Consider the following 24,986-nt stretch of genomic DNA (forward strand, 5'->3'; position numbering starts at 1 on the left):
ATGACTTGTCTCTCAAAGGGTTATATATAACATGAGTCCATATCTCTTCTCCTTTTTCAAGAAGGTAATATTGGTCAACAGTGGATCTGGTAATTCATGCGGTGGAATATATCATCAGGACTATTTTTTCAGAGGGAAACGGGGAGACAGAGGACAAAGAATGTTCGAGATGACAGTTCTAGGTAAAAGAACATGATGAATGTATGCAGTCAATGGTCGTAGGGGCGGACATGCTGACGGAAACCTTAATGTGAGAAACCAAAGAAAAAGAAGATAAAAACAACTTGACTAAGATACACAATTGACACGTATTTGTGGAAATGAATGTGTTTTGAGTTATTAAAAAGAGGCTGGAATTCTATGTCAGTAATTTATTTGTTGGCAAACAACTTTCACTGTTACAACAAATATTAGTTATGAGATCATTCAACTTCGAACCCATACAAAAGAATAAATAATTAGCAATATGTAGTTATAATCATGGTCATAATAATTTAAGAACAACAAAAAAATAAAACCAGTGCCACTTTAGTAACTCTTGCCTAAATCTGCTTTTTTCTTCTGCAAGCTAGTTTTTCTATAGAAAAACCAATAAAAAGATAAATAAATATTCTCTCTCTCTTAGGAACATTGCAGGGGAACATGGAAAACATACTATCTATGACATTTCCCTTCTATAATAGTAAAAATTAGGCTTCCACATTAGACAGTGTCGATTTGTGCAGTTGTAACATCTTCGATGCAAAGATATAGTGTAACTTTATGGCATTTAAAGGGATAAGCCACTAGTTTTGTTTCTACAAAATTTGATCTATGGCATTCAGAATGAGACGTTGAACAAATATAAGAAATAAATGGTAATATACACCTCAGATACCATTCTTGTATTAATGTTTGCATCCAATCACACACTTTTTAAAAGATATATATATATATTTTTAGACAAACCGAATTCCAGCTATGACTAGCATGGCTACTATTATGGTTACAATTCATTTTTTTCCACCTGCTTTATTCCTCTAGTTCAGAACAACATTGTGATAAAGCATATTGTAACAATTAAATTGTAATACATAAGTGACAGTGATGTTGCTAGAAAAAGGAGCAGAGAGAAATGTGCACAGGTTAAATGCCTATTAATGAACAAGTGCTTCCACTGTATCCATAAACTTGAAAATGATATGAAATATTGTTCTTCACTCGTTCCGTGGTCTACGAGTGTCCAGAACCAGTCATGTTCAGTCCAGAACAATTCCACTCAGAAGTAGATTTAAATCAAATTTTAAAAAATAAGACTCATAAAGTCATATGCAACATTTGAATTCTGTACAATACATAAAAATGGTTGTGGATCCTTCATAGGTCAAAACTTGTACAAGGGGAAACGAGAAAAAGACACACAATTCTTTTTTCACGTGTCAAGTGTCTTGTATGTTATTTGTAATGTCTTGGTCACTTTTACAGAAACATCAGACCACACTCCATGGAAGCAGGAATGAACAGGATATAATCCAAAGCATTTTGTATGATTATTGTTTCTGTGTTTCTGTATTTTTGTGGAGTGGTAGTGAGGGCAATAAATAAATCCTCAATTTTACTGGCAATCCACAGGGGGAATGTCTTTTGTAACCACTGTTTATCAAGGTGCAAAACATCTTGACACAAATACCAGTTGACGGACAGTCCTAAAGGTGACGGTGGGATCTGCTTGAGGTCCATGTTGGAGAACTCGTGGTCACTTTAAAATTACAAATTGAATTCCACAGGTTGGGATAATTACAGACGCCCTTCTCCTATTTCCAGCTTCAAAGTTCCTTCACTGTTTGATATTCACAAAGCATCTATCGGTGCCACATTTCTGAGTCTTCTTCCTTTCAGATCCGTCCCTACTTATTTTGTACACGGAATATCACTTATATTGTCACCATCCATAGTTTACTGTATGTCCAAAAGTGGTTTAGTCAAGAGTTGGATTGAAACAGTCTCAACGAAACATCAGAAGCTTAAAAGAGAAGGACAGAAGTCTCTGGCTCTGTTCTATAGACTGGTCACTAGGTGGGAAGGGTCTACTGGAGGTTCCTCAGGTGAGGAATCTGACTCCTCCTTGCTCCCAGACACCATATATCCATCGCTGCCACCTCTGCCCATGTGGTAGTAGCTCTGCAGCTCGTGAAGATGGTTCCTGGAGCCCAGGTTTGGCATGCTCTTATAATACACATCGTCTAACTCCGGGGCAGTGGCGCTCTTGCAGGGTTGCAGCTCCCCGGAACCATCCTCCTCTCCATCCGTTAAACCGTTCACCTGGCCATCAGGCAGATCTGTTAGTACTGGCATGCTAGTGTAGAGCGAGTCTCTGTGGTTCGGTGACTGTGTGTGCTCATCGGTATGCTCGTTGGTCAGCAGGGGGAAGAAACTCTCACTGGTTTCCTGGACGATGCGCCTTTGGCGTGCAAAGCTGTGGGGAGGTGGAGGAGGTGGGTGACTGTCCGGCGGAGGAGGCCTAGGCGGCAAGAGGGGTGCATTCGACTCCTCTCTGATGATGTCCAAACTCAGATTCTCCTCATGTGGGAAGGCAACAGGGTTATCCAAAACCATTGGGACATTGTCTTCTTTACCGCTGCCAACACATCCACCAACCCCGCTGCTACTGCTGCTGCTGCCGCTGCCTCCTGCCAGGCTGCCTGAAAACATCAGAGCATAATAGACGCAAACTTCAGATGAAAGGTAAAAAGTTCTACATCGATTCGGAATCAAACATCTTGAACAAAGTTTTAAAAAAGACTTACAGACGCCAGCAGAAGCAAATTAACTTCTATTTCCACCTTCAACACATTGAAGAGAATCAATTTTACCTTTAAACTTTTTTTTTTAATCATTGCATTAGTATGACGTAACACTACTAACACTATCTACTACTAAGGTGCACTTTATATCTGGATCACCACTATATACACTTTCCGTTTCTGACAAAGGTTCAACCTAGCTAATATATAAAAATAAGGGACAAATAAAACATAATCACGCTTCGATCACCAATAACATGATATCCACTTTACATGAAATAATCTATAACCCTTTGTGAGAGAGCTGTGGACACGCTCAAGTGCCATATGACTATTAAATTATTCAAATAAGGGTGCTCACCGCCGTTGACCAAAGTGTTGTTCACCAGCTTGTTCATCAGGTTGTGATTGCGCTCCGTTGTGGCTCTCTCATGGTTGTTGAGGTAGGAGGGGATGTAATTGGAGGTCAGTTCCTTCAGAATCTTCTTCTCCAAAGTGGTCTCTTTGTGGTTACTGTGAGTGCCGTATCCACCACTGCGGTCTAAGATCTGGACGCAGTCGCTCAAGTACTCACTGCTGGCCATGCTGTAGTTGTTGGCATGGTTACCGTTGAGGGGAAGTGTGTCCATTACACTGGAGTCTCTGGCATTGTTCAACATCCCCTCTAAAAATGAAGGAGAACAAAACTATTGATGACTTTTTAATGCATTGATTAATGAAGAGAAACAAAAACATCAAACCAAAATATCTTTATTTAGCTCTAACACTGATGTGACACCTACTTGAAATGGAATTCACTGTGAGTTCAGTGAGTTTAAGTGTATTTGACAAAAGTATAAAACAGAAAATCTGAATCATTTCATCATCACCTAAATTTGATTTGCTGGTATTAACTACTATCATTGCTCCCATCCACACTTATTAAAACCCCAAAGTTGGAGGTTTAATGCTGTCAGATGTTCTGTGGGTCCTTGCAGTGCAGCTGTGACTGGCACTGTGAAGAATATCTACCGAACTATTAATTAAGAACACTGTTTTTTTATAGTGGAAACAACTTTTGAATAATAAGTATGATTTCAATCATTAAATGTGATCTTGAATAATTTTGAAATATAAGTATGTTAATGGTCTTGGGACTAATGGATGCAACTACTAACAAAAAGTTAGTAAAATTAATATTTATTAGAACATATAAATATAGAACATGCTAATACTAAAACATAATTATAAGCTATATTTTTAACTAGGTTAGTTTAGTCGCAGTCAGTGCTAAGAATCTCTGCCGTAAGTAACATAAAAACAAATCAGATCAAAAAACATCTGGTATAATAATGTACAAGCTGCAGTCCAGGATCGCAGAATAGCCGATTCTGGACTGGTTTCCTAAAATAAGAGGAAAAGAAAATATATTTCTTCTATCAGCAATTTTGATTTTGATTTATTCACATGGGAGAAGACAGCTTCGGACAATGTGCATGAGAGGGTTAAAGATCAGAAGTCTGAATCCAATACTAGAGAGAATCAATAGAGTTTGCCCGTACTTGTGTCTCGGTAAGGTGCTGATGGACAGCATGAATGAGGAGAGAAAAAGAGAGACTGGTGTTAGTTCATGCATCCATTGTTTGTCACAAAAGTGAAATCAAAATAAATTAGTGGCAGTTACTCAGACAGTAAAAGCAAAAGCAAAACACTTACAGAACGGTATAAAAAGCATTTATTACAAGATTCCCAAGTGTTGGTCCAGATGGCAAATAACAAATGTGTTGAGGATAACATGAGTTTGGATAAGTCACTGAGAAATTTAAGGGTGTCCTATCAGAAAGACTGTTATCAATGATCGATTGCACCACTTGGGAGTTGTAATAAAGCTTAAATAAATCAAACAATCATCTAAAGTATTTCTAAATATTCCTTAATGAAACAACCATGCAAAACCTTTCCAACAAAGGGATGCATAAAGGTAGAGATGCTGGCTAGCGTCTGAGTAGTCGTAAAAGAAGGATGAAGCACACCTTGAGTGTTGTACATGCCCACGGCCGGGTTGTTATAGACTGCAGAATCCCCCAGAAGAGTGTTATAAGGGTTGTTAGTACCATGGGGACGAAGGAGAGCATTAGTTATAAGATGATTAGCCATGGCTCCTGGTACAGGCAGAGGAAGATAGAGAGAGGAAAATAGCAATATTGTGTCGAAAGAGAAAATGAGTGCAGAGTGGAGGAGAAGATTGAGGCGGTGGAGAGTTGCAGCGTGGAAGTAAGCATGAAACGAAGAGGAGAGAGTGGTGTGATGAAAAGTGTGTGGAAGGAAGAGGGAGAGAAGAGGACAAGTAAATCAAATGAGCAAACATAGTCTGAGGTGAAAGCATTGAAAAAGCTTGACAACTCATTCTTGCAGCCACTGCATATAGACAAGGTGGGGGAGAGGAGTGGGAGTGCAGCGGTGCCTGGAGAAGATTATGCTGCAGTTCAGTTGCTCGAGCACGGAGGCATGAATGCTAGATAAAATCATGAACAGATAAGGACATCTCATTTACAAATGACATGATCAACAGGTACAACACTGTTGTTGACAACATCAGCACTCACAAGTCGAATCACAACGCTTATTTTTAGATTTGACATTAGTGTTGCATTTATATGGCATAAATCATGAGGATTTTTTCCTCAATTTAGATTAAAATAAATGGTTAAATCAATGAAGCTGAGCCCAGTTTAAATAAATATTGAATATAAAATGTGTAACTGTTTCCCCTCCAAAAGCAAAGTGGATCTACTGCAGTTTATGTGCAGTAATATTTCATGCTCATAATACCCAATGTAATGTTTTAATTGAACTTCTGTGAAAGTGGAAAGACTTCTAGCAGTACAGTTCTGCTCAGTGGAGAGACCGGCGGAAGAGGTCGGATCAACTGGAGCCAATTCTTGCTAAGTGTGTGATAATTCAGGCACCGACACACACCGCGTCTGCTTTGGCATCAATCTGTCAAGTTAACAGCTTATTAGTGGCCCGAAGGAAGTGACTAACAAAAAGCACTGTGTGTATGAAAGTCCTCCGGTGTGATGCTTTGAGAAATGTTCACTCGTAGTTTACTGTCTCTGAGTACTGGAAATGTTGAGTTATGAGCCACTCTGAGGTTGACTAGTGACCAACAGTGACAGCCTACTTGATCAGTGGAAGAAAAATGCTTGGATTTTATTTTTCCTTCTTTTATCAACTGGCTGATGAAAGTATGACATCTAGTGACTATTTCGTTGTCATCTCAGTGTCATTTAAGAACCATTTCAACTCTGGTTTAAGTTGTTTTTTTTTAAATACAAGTAAGAAAAGTTTGATTCTATAATAAAAGCTCCCCTAGTATCATCAGTAAGGCTGACTGAACTTACTTTTATACATATAGATTTAGATAATAAAAAACATATACCTAATCATATTTAAATTAAAAATGAATATAAACATTTTTTAATATATGGCAACAATCTAATTTTCATTACTGTTTTTCCATAATATGGAGAAAAATATTAAGGGACTATAGGGAAATTAAATGCCAACCTTTCTCATGAAACATTAACTTCAACTATCACATGCTGCTCATCCTCCATCTTTTTGGTGTGTATAATTAAAACAAATATAAGTAAAAAATAAAATAGAGTAGATATTATTACTTTAAGGGCAAACTAACGTACTTTGTTACTACTACTGCACTGATACTTTAGTTCTCACAATGTTTTTAAGGCAAGAATCTGTTGGCAGATTTTTATAATGAAATCCATATTCGGCAACACTTCCTAATTAATTCTTGCCTGGGTCTGCCTTAGTCCATTAAAGAACTATTGAAGATGAAACAGAAGACTTAAATCAACATCTATTATTCTGCTGCGACAGTGCAATGAGTAATAAGCTCGGACTAAGATTTTTTTTTCAAACTGCATTTTGCTAAACAACAGAAGTTCTGTTATTAGACGCGTCTCCAGCAGCGTTCCTAAATGACAGCTATGCTACCTGGGGCTATAAATAAGGCAGAGCAGTGACATTGATGAGGATGCAAAAGCGGGTTCCCGTGGTTACCTCTGTTGAGCGTGGCAGAACTGTTGATGTCTCCAGTGATGAAGGAGGACTCTTGCTTCCTTACAGTGTCATTCCACATCCGCCTAATACGACTCTGTACACAAGGGAATCAAGCAGGAGGGAATAGAAATAGAAACGTAATCAGACACACAAAAGAAAGGAAGAAACAAGCATGACAGGAGAAAACATATTAGGGCGAGATATATAAAAAGCATCAAGACAGAGGGACAGAATAAATAAATAAGCAAAAAAAGAAAAACAATAATTTATCATTTATGAATTCAAACGTTATATGTGTAACATGAATTTTATTTTAATGTATATTAGGCTTGAGCTGTGAACATTTTCAACACTTTAATGTTGAAAACTGATAACCCACCACCATCATTGTTCCCTGGCCTCACCTGCGAGTCTGCTGTGCTGTAGCGTCCTGGAGTACAGGCAGGCAAGCTCACCTGTGAGCCCGTGGAGTAGCGGCCCGGGGTCCGCGAGGTGGTGGCCTTGGATGAGGAGATGGACGTTTCCACACTCTTGCCGCTGCAACAGTGAGTACGCAAACACTTGCCGTACTCTTTACGCACCTAAACGGGTGAGAGGCAGAGTCATCTTAATTGTTGACTTCACTTACGAATGTCCTTGAACACCTTTAATGCAAATCGGCTCCTCATTTCCCGAGTTCTGAATAATAAGGTTATGAAAGTTTAAAAAGCTTTAGGTTTAACAGTTGACAAACAAACTTATGGGTCCAAAAAGTAATTTTGACATATTCAGTATTTGGTGAGTCAAACTGCACTCCATTGGGAGGTTGTGATATAATGTCTTGAAATACATTTTGGACGATTTTGTTCTATTGTTCATACGATGACGTCCGGCATCTAACTTCCACACTGAAGTCACGTCGGGAAAAGTTTGCTCTGATTTACTAGAATTTTTCTGATCGTTTTCACGTCAAGTTGCTGCGCTGACGTCAGCACAAGCGTTTAACTGGAGTCTTACCATGAATGAAAAGAGCTTCATTTGGAGGTCTAGACCTGCCAATCTTTGTCAGCATTTTCTTTTGTGAGGCCTGGCAGGAGTCCTTTTGCAGACCTCAAGTACTGCCACCTTAAGGTCTGGCATGCTAATAACTGTGCTCAAGGGTTGATGGAATTATATTTAAAAAACATAATTGTGGAAGAGATGGTTTTCCTAATAGCAGGCGGTTTGATTTTTAAAACTTATAATACCCAGCTACTGCCTCCTGTTGCCTTATTGAGATTACTTAAATGGAAAGAATTTTTATTTTTATTTTTAATAATGTATATTAAAGTGAGTTCAAATGACTAAATAAAGCACGCAACCATGATTTAGCTCACATGCACGTACTAACTCTAAAACAAGTTGACAAATAATGACAGTCTCTAAAAGCAATTTGTAAAGCCAAGGTTTTTTTGCGTCAATGCTTCTTGTATGATGAACAGATTTTGCTAACAGACAGGGGCGTCGGTATAATAACCTGACTGGGTAATACTTGTTCTTTCAGAGACTGGTGACACAATGAGTATTCCTATTCTACAAAGCCCTCAGAGCTCTGAGCTAGAGGGAGTGACTTATATAAGCTGGAGGGAAAAAAACAGCGTTGAACCTTTTGACTTGAATTTCATGAAAAGTCAAACGTTTACAGATTCATGTGATTAACTTTTTTCCCATTAGAGCTGCTCCAAAATTATTACTGCAATATATCCTATCCGAAACTGACTCGCTCCTGTGGGAGATGTGTGATGTGTGTGCGCTCAAGAACATCTGCATTTAGATCCCAATCAAGTCAGAACAAATAGGAATGTAATTGCTTTTTAACAAGGCTGTTGGACTGGCAGACAAGTATTGCCCTCACACTCTGTTTGAACAGCTGCACACTCTGTTGCTCTATACATCTTGGGAGAAACCATCTTGATTTGGAGCCAAAGAAAATATTGGAGCTGCTCTGAGGAGATCTCTCTGGATACCTGATCTTATGGCATGTCACATACCTGAGTGCAAATTCACACACAAACGCCCACACATAATTGTTTACTGGCCATAAGCTGGAAACTTTGTGGGACTCCTGCCAGGCAAGGAAATTAATCCTTTGATCTATTTCCTTAGCAAATATGCACTTGAGTGAACTCTTGCCCTTGACAGCGTGTGGGAGGCTGCAAAAAACTCCAGGGTGTGAGGACTGTTCACTCAACCCCTCGTGATCTAATTCACGGGTTCTTGCAAATGCAGAAACACATGGATGCGACTGGTTTGTAGAGATCTGACCACTTCCTCCCATGTAAACATAAATAAGCATTTGTTGCATTTTCACCAGAAAGATTCTAAAACGTCTACACATACATACACAGCCCAATGGACAAAGGTTCTCTTCCAGAAGTCTGATATGTTTTCTGTTTGTTTTTTTCCATTCTCTTTCAGAGCACTTTTTCTGACCTTGTCTAACGATAAAAACAGATGTTACCTGCTGTCTATCAAAAGCAAAGTAAGGACGATAAACCACAAGACAAAAGCCTGTAAACTTTGCTAAAGGCCAATCAAATTCTGACAGGTCTGCAGATAACCCAGACCTTGTTTATGTATTTTCCTTTTAAACCTTTCTCAGTCTGTTTCCAGACACCGCTTACCTTCTTCTGCAGTATGCAGTGAAAGATGAAGATGAACATGCCCTGGAGAGAATTGAAGATGGTGAAGAGGTAGGCCATGATCACTGTGCTCTCGTTGATGTACATGAGCCCGAAGGCCCAGGTGAGACCCAGCAGACACAAGAGCGCGATGGCCCCTATCACCCAAGACCTGAGGAGGAGAGGATATGACATCACTCTTTTAAGAATGATTGTTTTACTCGACTTGTTGACACGGATAGAATTTACAATGATCTCAAACCACGCTAACATGTTATTGAACATGGAAAAGGGAAATCATGGTCAAATATCACTCAAGATAGTATTTCCCCCCCTGATGCTCAACAGTCACTCACACAAACACATACATACACTCCTATTTTTAATGGCTTATACTGAGTTTAGTTAATTTGAATCATTGATATTCGAATGCAAAAAAGTATAAAGGTTAATGTAAGACAATTATGTTGGAAGAAAATCCAAATACTCACTCTCAAAATACTATTCTTGTATTAATTCGCCTGTGAATTTAATTTTAAGTTTTGGACTGCAGTGTTTGAAGCAAATGTTGAACACTAATTTGTGTTATTGATTGGTTCAACTTCTTCGGTCGTCTTTTTTATTTTATTTTTATTTTAGTGCTCGCTGTCATTGAGCCTGACTCATCCCTCTTATTCTGCGATGATGTGTGAATTCTTTCATTTTATCTTTTCCTTTTAACAGATAAAATAACATAAATCATTTATAACCTTAACCGAAACCCTGAAAAAACAACAACCAATTGATGTCTCTCAAATCAAGGCTGTTGACAGTAACTATAGCATATGTTGAAATATTGTGTCTCACGCTCCACTCGATGATTGTTGTCGTAATTTTCTTCAAGTATAACTTACAATCACAATCACACATAACAGGACAGGACCATTGAGAAAAATACAAGGTATAGGATAATAAATACATAGATGAAATCAAATAATGAAAACATCTCTGACAAGATGACTTGAGATCAGCCTTACCAGAGGCAATCCATGACAAAGAGAAATTAAGAGACCTTCAGATGCAAAAAAAGGAAAACAAGCAGAAGAAATGAACAAAACAAAAAAAGGAGCTGATGAATGAACAAAGACCACGATGAAACAAGACTAATGGAATGAGATGGATTGAAATCAGTTCACTCTTTGGAGGTTTCAGAAGAACTCATTAAAAGTCATTTACAGAGGAAAAGAACGGATCCTTTTGAAATCAGTCTTCAATGATAATCACTTATCTTCCTGATTATATTTTCCTGAACTGCAGCACAGCAGCTGGTTTTATGAACACATATCACTTACAGAATAAAAGGACACATAGATCTTCAGTTACCGTAAATCGGAATGTAATAACAAAACTAATGAGTCAGCCTTTTTTAAGGTACAAATTGAAAAAATTAAATGAGCCACATGTGGGCATTTAGCGTAAACCAGACTTAAATCCATTCATTATTATTAAATTCAAGTAATTAAATTCAAGCTTTTCTCCAACATTTGCCACAATAAGATGCATCAAGACACTGATTAGTAAAAGCAGCCCCTTCCTGTCATCAGCATCCATGGAAGACAAGGTAGTTGAACTCCCTGCGGGCGGTGTTTGCAAGAGCGTTATGAGAGGACCTAAAAACAGAGCCTTAATGTGATGCAATTGCAGAATTTTTTTCATGCAATATGGACATCAAACAGCGGAAACTCACACAAACATGAAAGTCTGGAGGGACTTGAGTTCAGTCACAAATTCATTAGGCTTGTATAGTTACCACTACGAATTTGAGCAAAATGCATTATTTAAAATGTTTTTTTTTAAACTCCATTCTATTCTCACTGCTATCTATTAGATTTTTTTCAGTCACTTATAAACTGTGACAGAAATGTAGAACAGTACAGTTTACATGAAGCCATTTTTTACATTGTGTGAGCTTTCATCAACAACGATGCATAGAAAGTCGACACACATCCATGTCCATGAAGCGATTACACTTGGTGGTTGTTCACCAATTCACATCATGATTCTGATTTCAATGGAGACACTGATAATCCGGAATTCTCAGTGTTGTCAGACATCATGGCACTTCCAGGCCAAACAGTGACCTGTGCAAGGCAAAGACTTGCTACAGATCTGCTATAGACTTATTATGGTAAATGAATTGGCAATATTTAAATAAATAAAGATATGATGATACATCCAAAACAAAATTAGAGCACAACTGTAAACAGCCTGTGTCTTACACACTGTTGAGAAAATAGATGGCTACTTACTTGATGTTGTCCAAACAGCCTGAGTCTGGTTTCAGGATAGCTGTATGATGAAACATCTTATAAAGTGCGATGCCAAGAAAGATAACATTGAGCTGAAAAACAACAAACAAAAGCAAACCTGGATGAATACGAAGAGTACGAGGCTGATTCAAGACTTGAGCAAAACAATTCCAATCCAAGTGTTTCAACTTCTGATTTAGCCTTTCAGGACTAATTGGCTCAGGAGATTCAGCATGAAACAATATTATCCCATTATTTACTAAAGCATTGGAGAATGGTGCAGCTTTCTCATTAACTAAAGATTAATCTCACAATAAAAACATCCAATTCTCACAGGCCTGTTTAAATCTGCAGAAGCTTGAGTGTGTCTGGTTCAACAATCTTCTTAGTGACGCTTTATATCAGGGGTCACCAACCTTTTTTAGAGACAGAGCTCTATTGGGACCATGTTTTAGAACAGGCTTGTGGGCGCCATCACTGGTCCTTGTGGGCACATGGGTGACCATATGTGTGACCCCTGCTCTACATCTCAATAAACCCACCCCCTCAACAGACCCATAATAGCTTTGTAGATTTCAATCTTCAACCATTTTTCTCTTCTTAAAAACACTTTGCAGTCTAACAAAAATGTTTTTTATTGTCAAGATACTTAGAAAACTCCAATTGATTTTTTTATGGACATGATTAAAAAGACTGTTGAGATTTCTCATCAAAGAATGCATATTTTGTGTGTCAGGAAACATAAACTGTTGTGTTATCTCAGGGTCAAGGTGACCCAAAGGCCTGAAAACAAATGTGTTTTCACCTTGAAGCAGACACATTGGTTGAACATGTGAAACACATTTGACCCTAAATGTTAGCAGTCATTCAATCAATTACTTAAAATCTCAGTTATACAATTGCCAAAAACAGCATTCACTTTCATCAATAAAACAAGATAAAGAACTTCAGGTGACACTAAGAACATACTGCCAGCTACAGTCCCCTCTCATAGTAATTCAAAAATATAATTTGTTCACAGTGTCATCATATCATCTTTTTATGCCACTATATTTTCTTCTCTAGTCTCAGTAATTCTGTGTGTGTGAGAGGACAAAATGTCACAAAAAAGTGTAAACTATGCAAAGTTCTTATCGTAATCTGAGATTTATTCCATCTGTTCCTTCAAGAGTTCCTGCTTGTGTCTACTTGAGAGTAAATCCCTGCATAGGGATTTATAAAACTGCAAGAACGCCATCTCTGCTTGCATTTCTGCCTCTAGAGATCTCAAGCCAACCCTTGTCGCAGATTAACAAGTGCGGGGCGGCCGTCTAGACCCACTTCCAGTGTTTGGAATGTATGGGAGCATCATGTACTTACCATAATGATGAGTGTAGCTGGACCTATGAAGCTCCAGATAAAGTAGGTGTCCAATCGTAGCCAGCAACTACAGAGACAGTGACAAAAAGAGAAAGGCAGAGAAGGATTACAACTTCAACTTCAGATCTTAGGAAGTGGTTATATATCACTCTCACAGAAGCAGAGGGAGGATTATGTCGGCGTCACAAATCCTCCAATATATCCCGGTGGACAAAATAATTTTGGAGGTGAAGTAATAAGACACAGCACAGAATGGTTATAAACATGAATCATTTAACGCTGCTTAAGGGGAGAACCAGCAATAAATAAACCTTTGCTCCCTCCCCAAGGACACATATTCTTGACACTGTGAAGTTGCAAATATATGGCAGTGCTCAGCTCATTTGAATTAGAACACATGGATGTAGCCATTTATGAAGTCAGGGTTACCTTGAGGGTAAGAAAATAAAACAGTAGCTTCAATTACATTTATTATGGTAGGTTTTTGCAAACGATCATGTCTTTTATACAAAGCACCATGTCTAAACTGTGGTTCATACAATTATTGTTATTAGGTTAGTTAAGTGTAATACAATACTTAAGATAGATAATCATTCATTATTTCTACACAAAACTAACCTAATACACAATAGACATCTGGGCACTCTCGCCATTTCTCCCCCCTCTATTCCGCCAGTTTGAGCAACTTGTTAATTTTTACAATAGATTTGGATTTGAACATCTCTTCCGCATACTAACTCTTCTTACCTGGGATAGTTTTGCATGTCAAATGCAAATATGTGATGTGAGGCCACCTGAGTGCCCTCCACCGAGGTCAGAGCCAACAATGTGCAGAAACGTGGGCACCAGAGGGAGAAACCACTGGAGCAAAACGGCCAACTTATTCATGACTAGCTGCATTTGAATTATTAATCTTTCAATTTCCACTACATTAGAGAGCCCTCCATTACAGCTCCCTCACTGTGTCACAGCACTGTCCATTATCGCTTTGCAGTCTTAGTCACCTTCATTACAAGAGGCATTCTCCGAGCCAATGGCCAATATGGAGCCACGTTAAGGCACTAAGGTGACATAGCAGGAGGTTGATAGTTTCCCAGAACTGTGATGTGCAATTTCTAATACATGACTGACATAACTTCCTTAATTAAACAGTTAAGTTAGATTCCACTATATGAACTTTATTTTTTATTTTAAATATAGTGTATTTTGTGGTTGATGGAGACATTATAAGTGACGTATACCTTTGCGAATTAAACCAGTGACAAGGTCTTGTATGTCTCAATTCATTTCCAAATGAGCGTGTTGTTTGATTATTCATTCTGAGCATGACATTCAGACGCTCATGTTTAAATGATCACAGCACAATAAAATATTAAGTTAAGTGGCGCATGACTTGGTGCGGGTTGACGCTCAGTGCAAAAACGTAGCCTTTCTTGAGCGTGATGTGCTGCAAGTGTGGAGCCGAGAGTTAAACTTGCGGAGAGGCGGAGAGCAGAAAAAGGACAGAAGCATATGTGAAACATTTAACAGTTATATAAAGTCTCCGGTGCTCTTTTCTATATGCGGCTCCTCATTCATAAGCAATCGTCTTTAAAATTTATGTTTTGTGTTTTAAGCCCCCACACCATTACCGTCTCTCTGGGTCCTTGTGAATTCACACAGAGATTGTAACAGGATGGAAGGTCATATAGTGCATCGTATAGGTATACATTAAATGTGCATTGGGAGTTGCAGTGTGCAGCCTATATGAATTAATCATCCTTTCATTGTCATAAAAGGGCAGGTCATATTTAGAGATTAATAAACACCTACAGTATGAGTGAACGTCCATATTGATGTCTAGATAATCTGGTCTTTTTTGAAAATAAATTGGACAGTTACCATTAATGAAAGTATCGACACATCGAAGGAGAATGAAGGCCCATATAAATGTCTTTTTTCAGGGGTGTTTTCTGTTCCTTTATTTTAAATTCATTGTTAACTTTTCTCTGTTTAGTGTTTAGCACTTTTTGATACATTTTTAGCCTGCAATAAAGTGGCCCCTCCATTAGCTAAATGGGCAGCAGACCAAAATCAGTTGGAGACTTGGAGTAGAGCCAGTAGTAATTGCCTATTGGTGGTCTTTACAGTTACAGTTTACCTGCTGCCTGCGGTTGCGGCTGTAGTTTTATCTTTGGTGTGGATAGCCCAATGTCTCCTGGTGCCTCAATAGAGCTCAATATTAGTGAAAAAGGGAGTTTGGTGACACAACTTCCATCATTTCCAGTTTCTTTTTTTTTCTCATCACTAGTTCCTCATCAGTCCACACCATGGCGCACCTGAGCTCAACATCCACACCTCTTTAATCTTTCTGTTTTCACACACTACACCACTGTGCATTCTCAGGCACTTGACAGTCAATCTTCCATCCTGCCCGTCACTGTCCTTCACTCCCTCCCCTCACCACCCGTCTCTGCTTGTATCCCCACTCAATGTGTCTGTATTGTCTCTTCAGCGGTGTCACAGCTTGTAGAGGTCCAGTGTGTCTGAAAGCCAAATTGACAGCAGGCACACCAGTTTCTCTCCATTCCTCACTCACCCGTCATATATACTTCTTTCAAACAACTTTTTTTTCCCCACACCATTCCTCTGTCCTTACACTCGGTCTGTGCCGTAGCTCCTGTAGTCCACAGCGGCCGAGACGGCCACAATGACAGCAGGCACTCCGTATCCTGCCAAGTAGAAGTACTTAGTCCTGGAGTGTTCACTCTCGAACACCTCCACCAGCATGATGTACAGCTGCACCCCCTCCAGGAACATCCAGGTAAAGGCTGCCAAGAAGAAGAAATGGAGCAATGCCGCAAACACCGCACAGGCGATCTGGAAAGCAAGAACAAAAAAGCATTGATATACAAAACATATTCTGTTAGCTTAACTACAATGCAGTGGTTAAAACAAAAAGTACCTTTTTAAAGAATACATTTTCTGTCTCATATTTGGAAACTTTCTTTCAAAAATGACAACCAAGGAACAACTTTATTATTGTTATACTGCATGGTTTCGGTGTGTGACGAGAAAGCGATACATATATCAGTGTTATTGTCATGAACATCAACAAAGAAGCTATAAGGTTCTTTTTAAATAAAAGATCTTCATAAAGTTGTGATTCTTAGGTTAGTGACAACCATTTAACATGTGGGCCCTCACTAAGGACCCATGCAAGGTGATACTTGACCCTTTTAAACACAAAAAGCACACAGAGAACCTCTCAGGCTTTTTTTTTCAACTTCCAAGACAATGTACGGACTGCGTAAAGCAGCTGCTTGTAAGTTTATTAAATAATACTTTTTAAGGAAAGAATCACTGTGTGTGGCTTAAGTCTTTCGTGCACCTAGAAATTAACAGTCTTTCTCCTTCACACAAATAACATAAATTCATGTTTAGCACACAAGCCTTCTAATTATTTTTTTTCCTGTAACAGCCTCATTTTACTGTGGCACTGGATGAGGTGAAGGTCACTTTGTCATGTCTCATATAGACATGCAAAGAATTGGTGAACAAGGCCAGATCAAACCATTGCTTCGGAAGCATGGATCGGAGCAATCAGGAAGGGAGAAAACTCTGCTATCTCCAGAAGACAATGAGAAAGTGAGTCACTCGTCTTCATTTTTTATGATTGCATCGAGCCGATTACGCAGGTACAAACACATAATACAGGTATAATAGTTGCTTATGCAAAGTCATTTAGATGTCCTGCAGGTCTTAATGGATTAACTGGCTACAGGCTGAAATGTAAATGGAGGTCAAACTTGGTCACAAGTAATTAGAAAGATAATAAATTCCACAGCAGCACCCATGGAAACAAAGAATGATCACGGCTGTACAAACAAAGGCAAAAATACATCCACACAAATTAATACACATTACTTTAAAGTAAACGATACATTACGCTAAACAAACTAAAAATAATAATTTCAATTGCTGTATGTATTGAAAAGTATCTTATTTTTTCTGGAATGAAACTAGTAGATATAAAACAGAGAGCAAATACCACCAAATAAACCCAGCAGAAAAGAAAAATAAACTAACTTTTAATTAACTCAAAAGGGTAAGTGGTAACAAAATAATCATATAGATTAAACAAAAACATGTTTTAAAAATGCCAACAGAAAACAAACTAACAAAATACAGCCTGGCGTCACAACACTACCTGCCAATTATTATTATGCTGCGATGAGTGTAATTGATAATTTATTGGGTACATGAAACTGTTACCACCACTAATTGCTTCTTTGGATAATGGCCCTTATTTTAAACCTCTGTTATGAAAAACAATTATCCTTACTGGAAGGATAAAGAGCGTATAGCATATTCATTTGAGATTAAGATGTATGTAGTTGTTTTATTTAAACATAGTGAGAGGATCTCAACAATTTCAGATTCAGATTCTTTAATTAACATCCATCACTCACAGACTCTCACACCCACCCACACACACACACACACACACACACACACACACCCCCCCCCCCCCCCCACACACACACACACACACACACACACACACACACACACAACATTAAGCTCACCGGTTGATCCGCCCTGTTGATCCCCACCAGGAAGAGTGACTCAGCAATAAAAAGGCTGATGCAGAGGTTCTTATGAATGGTATTGCGGTCACTCTGCAGTCCACGGAAGAAGCAAAAGGTAAAGATGCAGATGAGCAGGCAGACCAGTGACAGCAAGATTCCCACCCAGGTGATCACATCAAGCAGCAGGTCGTGCATGCTGTCTGCTTTCTACAAGAGAACAACAAGGAAAACATCAGAGGAAAACCACCTCGGGGTATTCATCACATGCAAATGTATTGTTCTGTTTGTGAGTATTTAAGAGCAAAATATCTCCAACAGCTTATGGGAAAAAAATGTCACCCAGTATATCTGTTGAAGCTGCTCTTTAGTTAATTGTGAACTTGAATCATTAATATATGTTTGCAATTTTGGCAACGCTCTTTCTTTTGATCTAAATCATATAGAACAAATGGACAATTGTCATGATTTTCCACAATTATAGCTTGGTTTCAAAGATCCAAACAGTCTAAGATTAGACATTGTTAAATGTTCAAACAATTTCATGATAAAAAAATAAATAATACATCACAAATTAGAAAAGCTTGACTCAGAAACCATGACAACGTGGTCATAAATAACCAGTTCAAAACATGGCTCAATACGTTTGGACTAAAGAGGAGACCAAGATTATTTTTACAATTGTGTCTAAAATAAGGCAAAAAAAAAAAAGGCATCTCTCTGAGTACTTGTCACACTCTTTCACCTATTTTTTACCCACATTTTTTTCCAGAGTTCTTATAACCAAATGAGTGTTCTCATGAAGTCAGCTTTATTTAATAGTAACATATCCTCTTAACCAGTGAGACTTTGTGCCACCAACTGTTACAGCTAAATGATGGTGTGTAACTCAGGTGTGTTGCTTCTATCAACCTGTGGTCAATCCAGTGCAGAATCCCTTATTATGGGTCAAATTGGGAGCTCTGACAATTAATGCTCCAGATGTTGAAGCCTGTAGCCCAGCGGCCAAAAAAACAGCTCCTCAGATCGGATTTGTGAAATGTCATTAATGTTATAAAATGACTTGATTCACATTTCACCCACCAGTAAACTGTTGTTTAATAAAATAATTTACATATTCAAATAATTAAATGAACCGTGATTTTTCTCCGCGATAAGAAATGAAAACATGAATTTAAACTGGATTAACAGTTTATATTCGTTTATTTAAAATATGTCTGACGTGGATAGCATACTAACATTTAAATTAGTGCATTCAAGCTCCGGTGTAAATTAAAATATTTAGTATAAAACGATCAATGTTATCTTTATAAATACAGATCATCAGTTTGGTGAATGAGAACATGTTTAGAAGTTTGTGAATTATTTAATATCAACTATTGTAACTACAAACACTTGTGTGTTAATGTAACGCATCCTAACACTACTAGTGAGGTTGACTAAGTAAATAAGGACGTATGCCACCTACAAACATTTTGGGTTGTCCGTCCCTTTGAACGCTCTTTTCATTATTGATACATATGAACGGTCTCACCGTTAAACTGCACACTGAATCTGCTAAACTCCTGAAAAGGTTAAGATTACATTTCCTACAGTGGCAAAAAGGTTAGTTTTAAAGCTAATGAAAAAAAAGGTTGAATTTTATTTTGTACAAGATTTAACAGTATAAACAAATAAACTTTTTTTTATATTATTAGGAACAAAAACAAACTCTGATGTCAGTCGAGGTAAATCTCATCCAGTTTGATAAATGACTTGAAAAGCATATGTGTAGCAGAAGGAGGTATAATCCACAGTCCAGATGTTACATGCAGATCTCTCAATACTTCCTTAAAATCTGTCACACTGCTTTCCACCCTGCAATTCTTATTTAACATCTGAACTGAACTGACTATGACCCTATTTAACCCATACCTTGACCTCCACATGGGCCATTAGAACTGCAAAGCTAGTGAGGTGGGTGCAGGAGCAGCTTGTGTGCGTCCGATTGGATCCTAACAGACGACAATCCTGCGTCGACCAGAACCCAGTCATGGTGCGTTTGGAATAGCTCCAGAACGAACAGTTGGGATTGAAGTTTCCTTCCGAATGCTGAGGACAGGAAAAGGAGGACAAGAACGAGGTGAGAGAAAATTAACAGAAGTAGATTAAAAAAAAAAAAATCATCCTACAAGCATGCACTGCAAGAGCTTGGTTACTTAGTCATCGGAAGGTGGGAGGTTGGAGTGGTGAGAGAAGCCAAAAATAGTGAGAAAATGTGGGAGGATTAGGTGGGGAAAATGTGATAGGAAGACAGACACACAGAGGGGCAGTCAAACACACAACAACAACAATGCAGCAAACAGAAGGGACAGAATGACAGGGAGCAGCAACAAATAAACATGGAGCGGTAGCAGGAGGTGGTGGCAATGAATAGGCGCGAGAAGCTGCTTGTGTTGTGTAAACTGAGGAAACTGTGTGTGTTGGACAGGGACGGTTACAGTCCAAATGACCAAGTGAGACAGAGAGGAGGAGTTTTTTGGCTGCCAACCGGCTGGATCACAAATTGGAGTAGTATTTTTTGCCGTCTACTTCTCTTATTCGTTAAGTGAAATAAAGAAAAAGGAAGAGAACTCCAGCCATAGTTATAGATAACGATCTGTAATGTTTCACTGTGTCTTACCCCTTTTTTGAAATAGAATATTTCATAGTTATTACCTCTGCTAATGAATGTGTATGTCTGTCTGTTAGTCATATTATAATTTAAAATCAGACTGTAAGATACAGACCATTTTATCTTAAACTTCAGGTCAAATGTGTATTTGCTTAGTGTACAAACACATTTCGTTACATACAACTGCAGTAGTCAGAGTCAAAGATATTCCGAGCTGGCATCAGGTACTTTTCTCACCTGTAGGTGTTTAACAGTGAAGATCACAGGCTCCGACAGGTAGACCTTGTTACTCTCCTTGTTGATAGAGGCGGTGATGACTGGAGAGTTGACGATCACGGAGTAATTGGGATATAGAGCGTCATTGCCAAGCTTCACGCTGGCATTCTCTGTGGACAAATAGGCTCCCAGGTTTCTGTAGAGGACGAAGGCCATTCTGATCTCACCTTGAAGAAAAAAGAGCAAACGTTATCGACAAACTCAGGCAACAGAAGTGTCAAAGAGCAAGACAGATGGGATTTACACAGGGACCCAGAAAGAGTTGTGAGATTTCCTTCTCACCATTTTTGCCGTGTTGTTTGAGGGTACTGGCTGACAGCTGGATGGAGTTTCCATGTAGCTCCGATTGAGGGAAATACAAGTCGGCAAGGTTGCCATCCGTGCTTAGCCTTGCCACTTCTAACTCTGAAATTCACACACACCAGACACACACACATGTCAATTGTCAATGTCAACATGTAACATTGTGAATAAACGATAATGCATAAAACAAATTCTTTAAACCGATGGTTCAAAAATGTTTTAAATGTTTTACAACTAGATTTCTGTTATATGTACCTTTATCAATTCTTAATTCTTAGAAAACAAGTCGCGTTGGTCAGAATCAATATAAATGTTTTATAGACATTCAACTTTTTTTTAATTTTTTTTAAACCCCAAGATTAAAAATGTTACATTTTGTCCATTAAGATTTTCACTCTTTCAGGTCATGGTTATTCTGAAGATTCCAAAGCGGTATTTCAGTTAAATAAATACATCTTTACAACAACAACGAGTCTGGTTCCGCTCGAGGTTTCTGCCTTCTAAAAGGAAGTTTTTCCTCGACATAGCTCACTGTACAGCTCACTTTGCGCTTGATGGAGTCTACTGACTCCTTTAAGAATCATCTTAAGACGTTTCTATTTGTTCAGGCTTTTCCTTGAATTTCTCAAACTCCTGTGTTGTTCTCAGTATTATCTTGATCTTTAAAGTATGTACTTTTTTGAGTATTGTTTTGATTGTTTAAGCGCTTTGTGACCCTGGTCTCGAAAAGCGCTATATATATAAATATTACTTACTTACTTACTTACTTGTTTCTTGCTCTTTGTTGAATTGCTGGGATCTATTTTTCCTTAATCAACTGTAGTCTTATTTCAACTGTATAGTGTCCTGAGATAACTTTGTTATGATAAGACACTTTAAATAAAATTGAATTGAATTGAATTGAAATTCTTTTTTTTTTTTCAAATTATCCACAGCAAATACAGCAATTTTTCATAAAAAATAATTTATTTATCATTATTCTGAGCATGTCAGAGTGGGATCAGGTGAAAAAATAATGTACTATATTACTTTTACACAAATGTTAGTGGTGTCATAGTATATTTATTTTAAAGAATGTATAAACTTCTCCTTTATTTCTCTTTTCTTCTCACTCTTGTTATATGCCACTGTCAAATGTGGTTCAAGTTCAACATCATCCAGTATCAGTTGTGATTATACAAACCAAAAAAAAGAAATTACTAAATAATAGATCTACAAACGAGTGTAAAAAAAATGCATAGGGACAGGAAGACGATTCAAACTTTTTCCAGGTTGTAGTGAACATTTCTTGTTGGCACAGCTACATTTATTTATACCTCTTTAATGGTTGGTTCTTCTTTGCAGAATATTTTCTAAACAATTATGTCAAATAGAAATTGCTGAGGAATAGTGCAGGCCATGCATAATATATTGTTGTCAACCCACAAATGTATGTCACCTATGAAAAATGAAATGATTTCAGTTGTGTATAGTAAAGACTTGACAAAGACCTTGGATCATGGAGAAGAAGGTATTTCAAGATCCAAGTTCAAATGTACTTGTGCAATATCGGATTTTAATTTAATAGATAAAGTTCCTAATTAACACATAATTACACCCTTGGAGCAATCTTACACATCCGTGGGATTCAAAGATGAAGTCGCTGCTTTCATGATGAAAACGTCTGTTTAAGTACAACGGCACAGCCAGAAGAAAATAGAGGCGTCGGTGTGCAGTGACGGACTGAGAAGGACAAGGTTGAGTGCAGGAAGCAGATAAAAGGAAACACGGGGTCGCAGAGCAAAATGGATGAGAAATAGGAAATGGGCTGTTAGATTTAGAGAAGGAAGCGGGCTAGAGGCGAAGCAACGTAATGACAAGCTGTTGTTTTTTCACAGAAAACAACAAGACAGGAGGTAAAAAGCTATGGGACAATATAGGAGGCAGATACAGAGCTTTCATTATGATAGCATTCCTGAGAAAAATGTAGGTTGAGAGTTGCTTGCTACAGAGTATTCATTAAAACTCTTTTTTTTTACTCCCATTCAAGCCCATCAATGGCGGCGGGACATCGAAACAAGCTGAGTCTAATCTAATGAATGTCTTTTTGTCACTACAATCCTCTTTAGACTTAAGCTTGTTCATTACCCTGATCACACTCATGCTGTCTCCTTTGTTCTCCAACTCTGACTCTGCTAACTCGGTTCAATTTTATTAAACAAACTTTACGAAAGACGGTGGCTAGGAAAAACATCCCTTTAACAGGGAGAAACCTCAAGCAGAACCAGACTGGCTGAGATGGAGAAGAGACACCAGAGTATGGAGAGAGAAGGATGAGAAACGGTGTAGAGAAATCAGGCAGCAGTGTCCAGACAGAGCCATGTAGATAGTTGCATTGACAATTGCACTATTCAAACACACTTAGATATTATGTTTAAAGGGTGCTTATTTAAATGTTGTGTAAATGATAAATCGCCACTGGATCAATTTTTATAACTGGCCTGATTTTTTTCCACTGTTTTTTTCTCCCTCCTCACAAGGAACAGAAAAGACAAAAAAGCACTTGCAATGAGCTGGTATAACTATAAGGTTAGGAGTCTTAAGAGTTAGTGAGTGACAAAACAGCAACTGCATTTGTGCCAACTTGTATATGTAAACCTGTGAATGAATAAAACAATCTTCAATAAAATAAGGACATAAATAAGATGGAGTCTACTGACTCCTTTAAGAAACATCTTAAGACGTTTTTATTCGTTCAGGCTTTTCCTTGATTTTCTGGAACTCCATTTGTGTTATCAGTTGTATCTTGATCTTTAAAATATATACTTTATTGAATATTGTTTTGATTGTTTAAGCGCTTTGTGACCCTGGTCTGGAAAACGCCTATACAAATAAAAATTACTTACTTACTTACTTACTATAAAAGATGAACTAAGGTGTGAAGAGGGACTATTGTTTTTTATTGGCTTGGAGTACTACAGTACTGCAATGACAAATTTTCCACCAAAATATTTCCTCTCTTAATTTCTGCAGAAATGCAATTATCAGAAATCCCTGTTTATGTTGTTACATATGGTCCATTTAGGTTAGGTTAATTTGATTAAATAACTTCAGTGCAGACTGCTGAAGAACAGAGTCTGAATGCAACTTAAACAAGAACTGTGATGGCTTTCTCATATTGCCATGATAAACCATGATTATATCATGGTATATCATGATTATTTAACTACCAAAGTGAACACAAGTGAAGATAACCCTGAAATATTACCAGAAACATCTAATCCAAGCACATGCTCCTGCATGTACAGGCAAGGACAACTGGACCATGTGACTCATCAAGCGTCTCAAAGTCCATGGTGACTTTCACTTTCAATGATTTTATCAATGGTGTAATATTTTTGTATGCTGAGTGCTGTTAAAAAGGAAAATCAAGGCCAATAAAAGTAAGCAGTATTTTCACTCTCTGGTGCAGGTGAAATGAGGATGACAGATCTGATATTGTGGAGAGTGATCATAACAATATTTGAAATATAGAGCTAGAAAGTCTCAATGAAAGTCTTGAAATAGTAATAGAAAATGGCTCAGTGAAAATAGAGTATTCAAGAGAGTTAAGCCACTATGGAGAAAATGAATTTCAATTCTCTGACTAGTCTGTCTCTCAGACAACCGCTCACCCACACACTAGCTGATGATTGAGACTAAATCTGGCAGCTCTGTGCAGCCCTTCTGTACTGCATCGTGGTCAATCTCTCAGATCCATGTTATTTTTGTCCAGAGGATGATGAGGCTGCAGTCCACGAAAGTTCACTCCATCACTGTTATCTAGATGCTACTTTGGCGTTAAGAGAACAGCTTAACCCTTGTGTTATCTCAGGGTCAAGGTGACCGGAAAATAAACGTGTTTGAGGTATCCCTTGTGTTATATCAGGGTCAAGGTGAGTAAATATCAAGAACGCCTGATAACCATTCCAGCCATGGTGTCGTATAAAATGGGCAACTATGAATATCCAATAGAGCCTCTCTTCATCGTCATTGAGCAAGATCCAGAGAAGTGAGATCTTCTTCACAAGTCA

At 38.1% G+C, this 24,986-nt stretch overlaps 1 protein-coding gene across 7 annotated transcripts in view; it reads right to left on the reverse strand.

The window, feature by feature from the left end:
• Positions 1-356: 356 nt before the first annotated feature.
• The window catches only part of adgrl3.1 (adhesion G protein-coupled receptor L3.1), a 90,510-nt gene continuing 65,880 nt past the window's right edge, over positions 357-24,986 (reverse strand). For 2 of the 7 annotated variants that reach the window (XM_087798386.1, XM_087798385.1), the window contains 14 exons: positions 20,914-21,036; positions 20,593-20,798; positions 19,617-19,793; positions 17,703-17,912; positions 15,773-15,993; positions 13,135-13,201; positions 11,776-11,867; positions 9,491-9,659; positions 7,253-7,429; positions 6,849-6,942; positions 4,796-4,924; positions 4,325-4,342; positions 3,145-3,447; positions 357-2,681 (listed from right to left, as the gene is read on the reverse strand). In XM_087798386.1, coding sequence (XP_087654512.1) covers positions 2,038-2,681; positions 3,145-3,447; positions 4,325-4,342; positions 4,796-4,924; positions 6,849-6,942; positions 7,253-7,429; positions 9,491-9,659; positions 11,776-11,867; positions 13,135-13,201; positions 15,773-15,993; positions 17,703-17,912; positions 19,617-19,793; positions 20,593-20,798; positions 20,914-21,036 — 2,630 coding nt within the window. In that variant the 3' untranslated portion in view covers positions 357-2,037. The remainder of the gene's footprint in view (positions 2,682-3,144; positions 3,448-4,324; positions 4,343-4,795; positions 4,925-6,848; positions 6,943-7,252; positions 7,430-9,490; positions 9,660-11,775; positions 11,868-13,134; positions 13,202-15,772; positions 15,994-17,702; positions 17,913-19,616; positions 19,794-20,592; positions 20,799-20,913; positions 21,037-24,986) is intronic. The other 5 variants (XM_087798390.1, XM_087798387.1, XM_087798389.1 and 2 more) reach the window with 5 other exon arrangements.

Source organism: Callionymus lyra, chromosome 1, assembly GCF_982586985.1.
Source record: "Callionymus lyra chromosome 1, fCalLyr1.hap1.1, whole genome shotgun sequence".
Taxonomy (NCBI): Eukaryota; Metazoa; Chordata; class Actinopteri; order Syngnathiformes; family Callionymidae; genus Callionymus; species Callionymus lyra.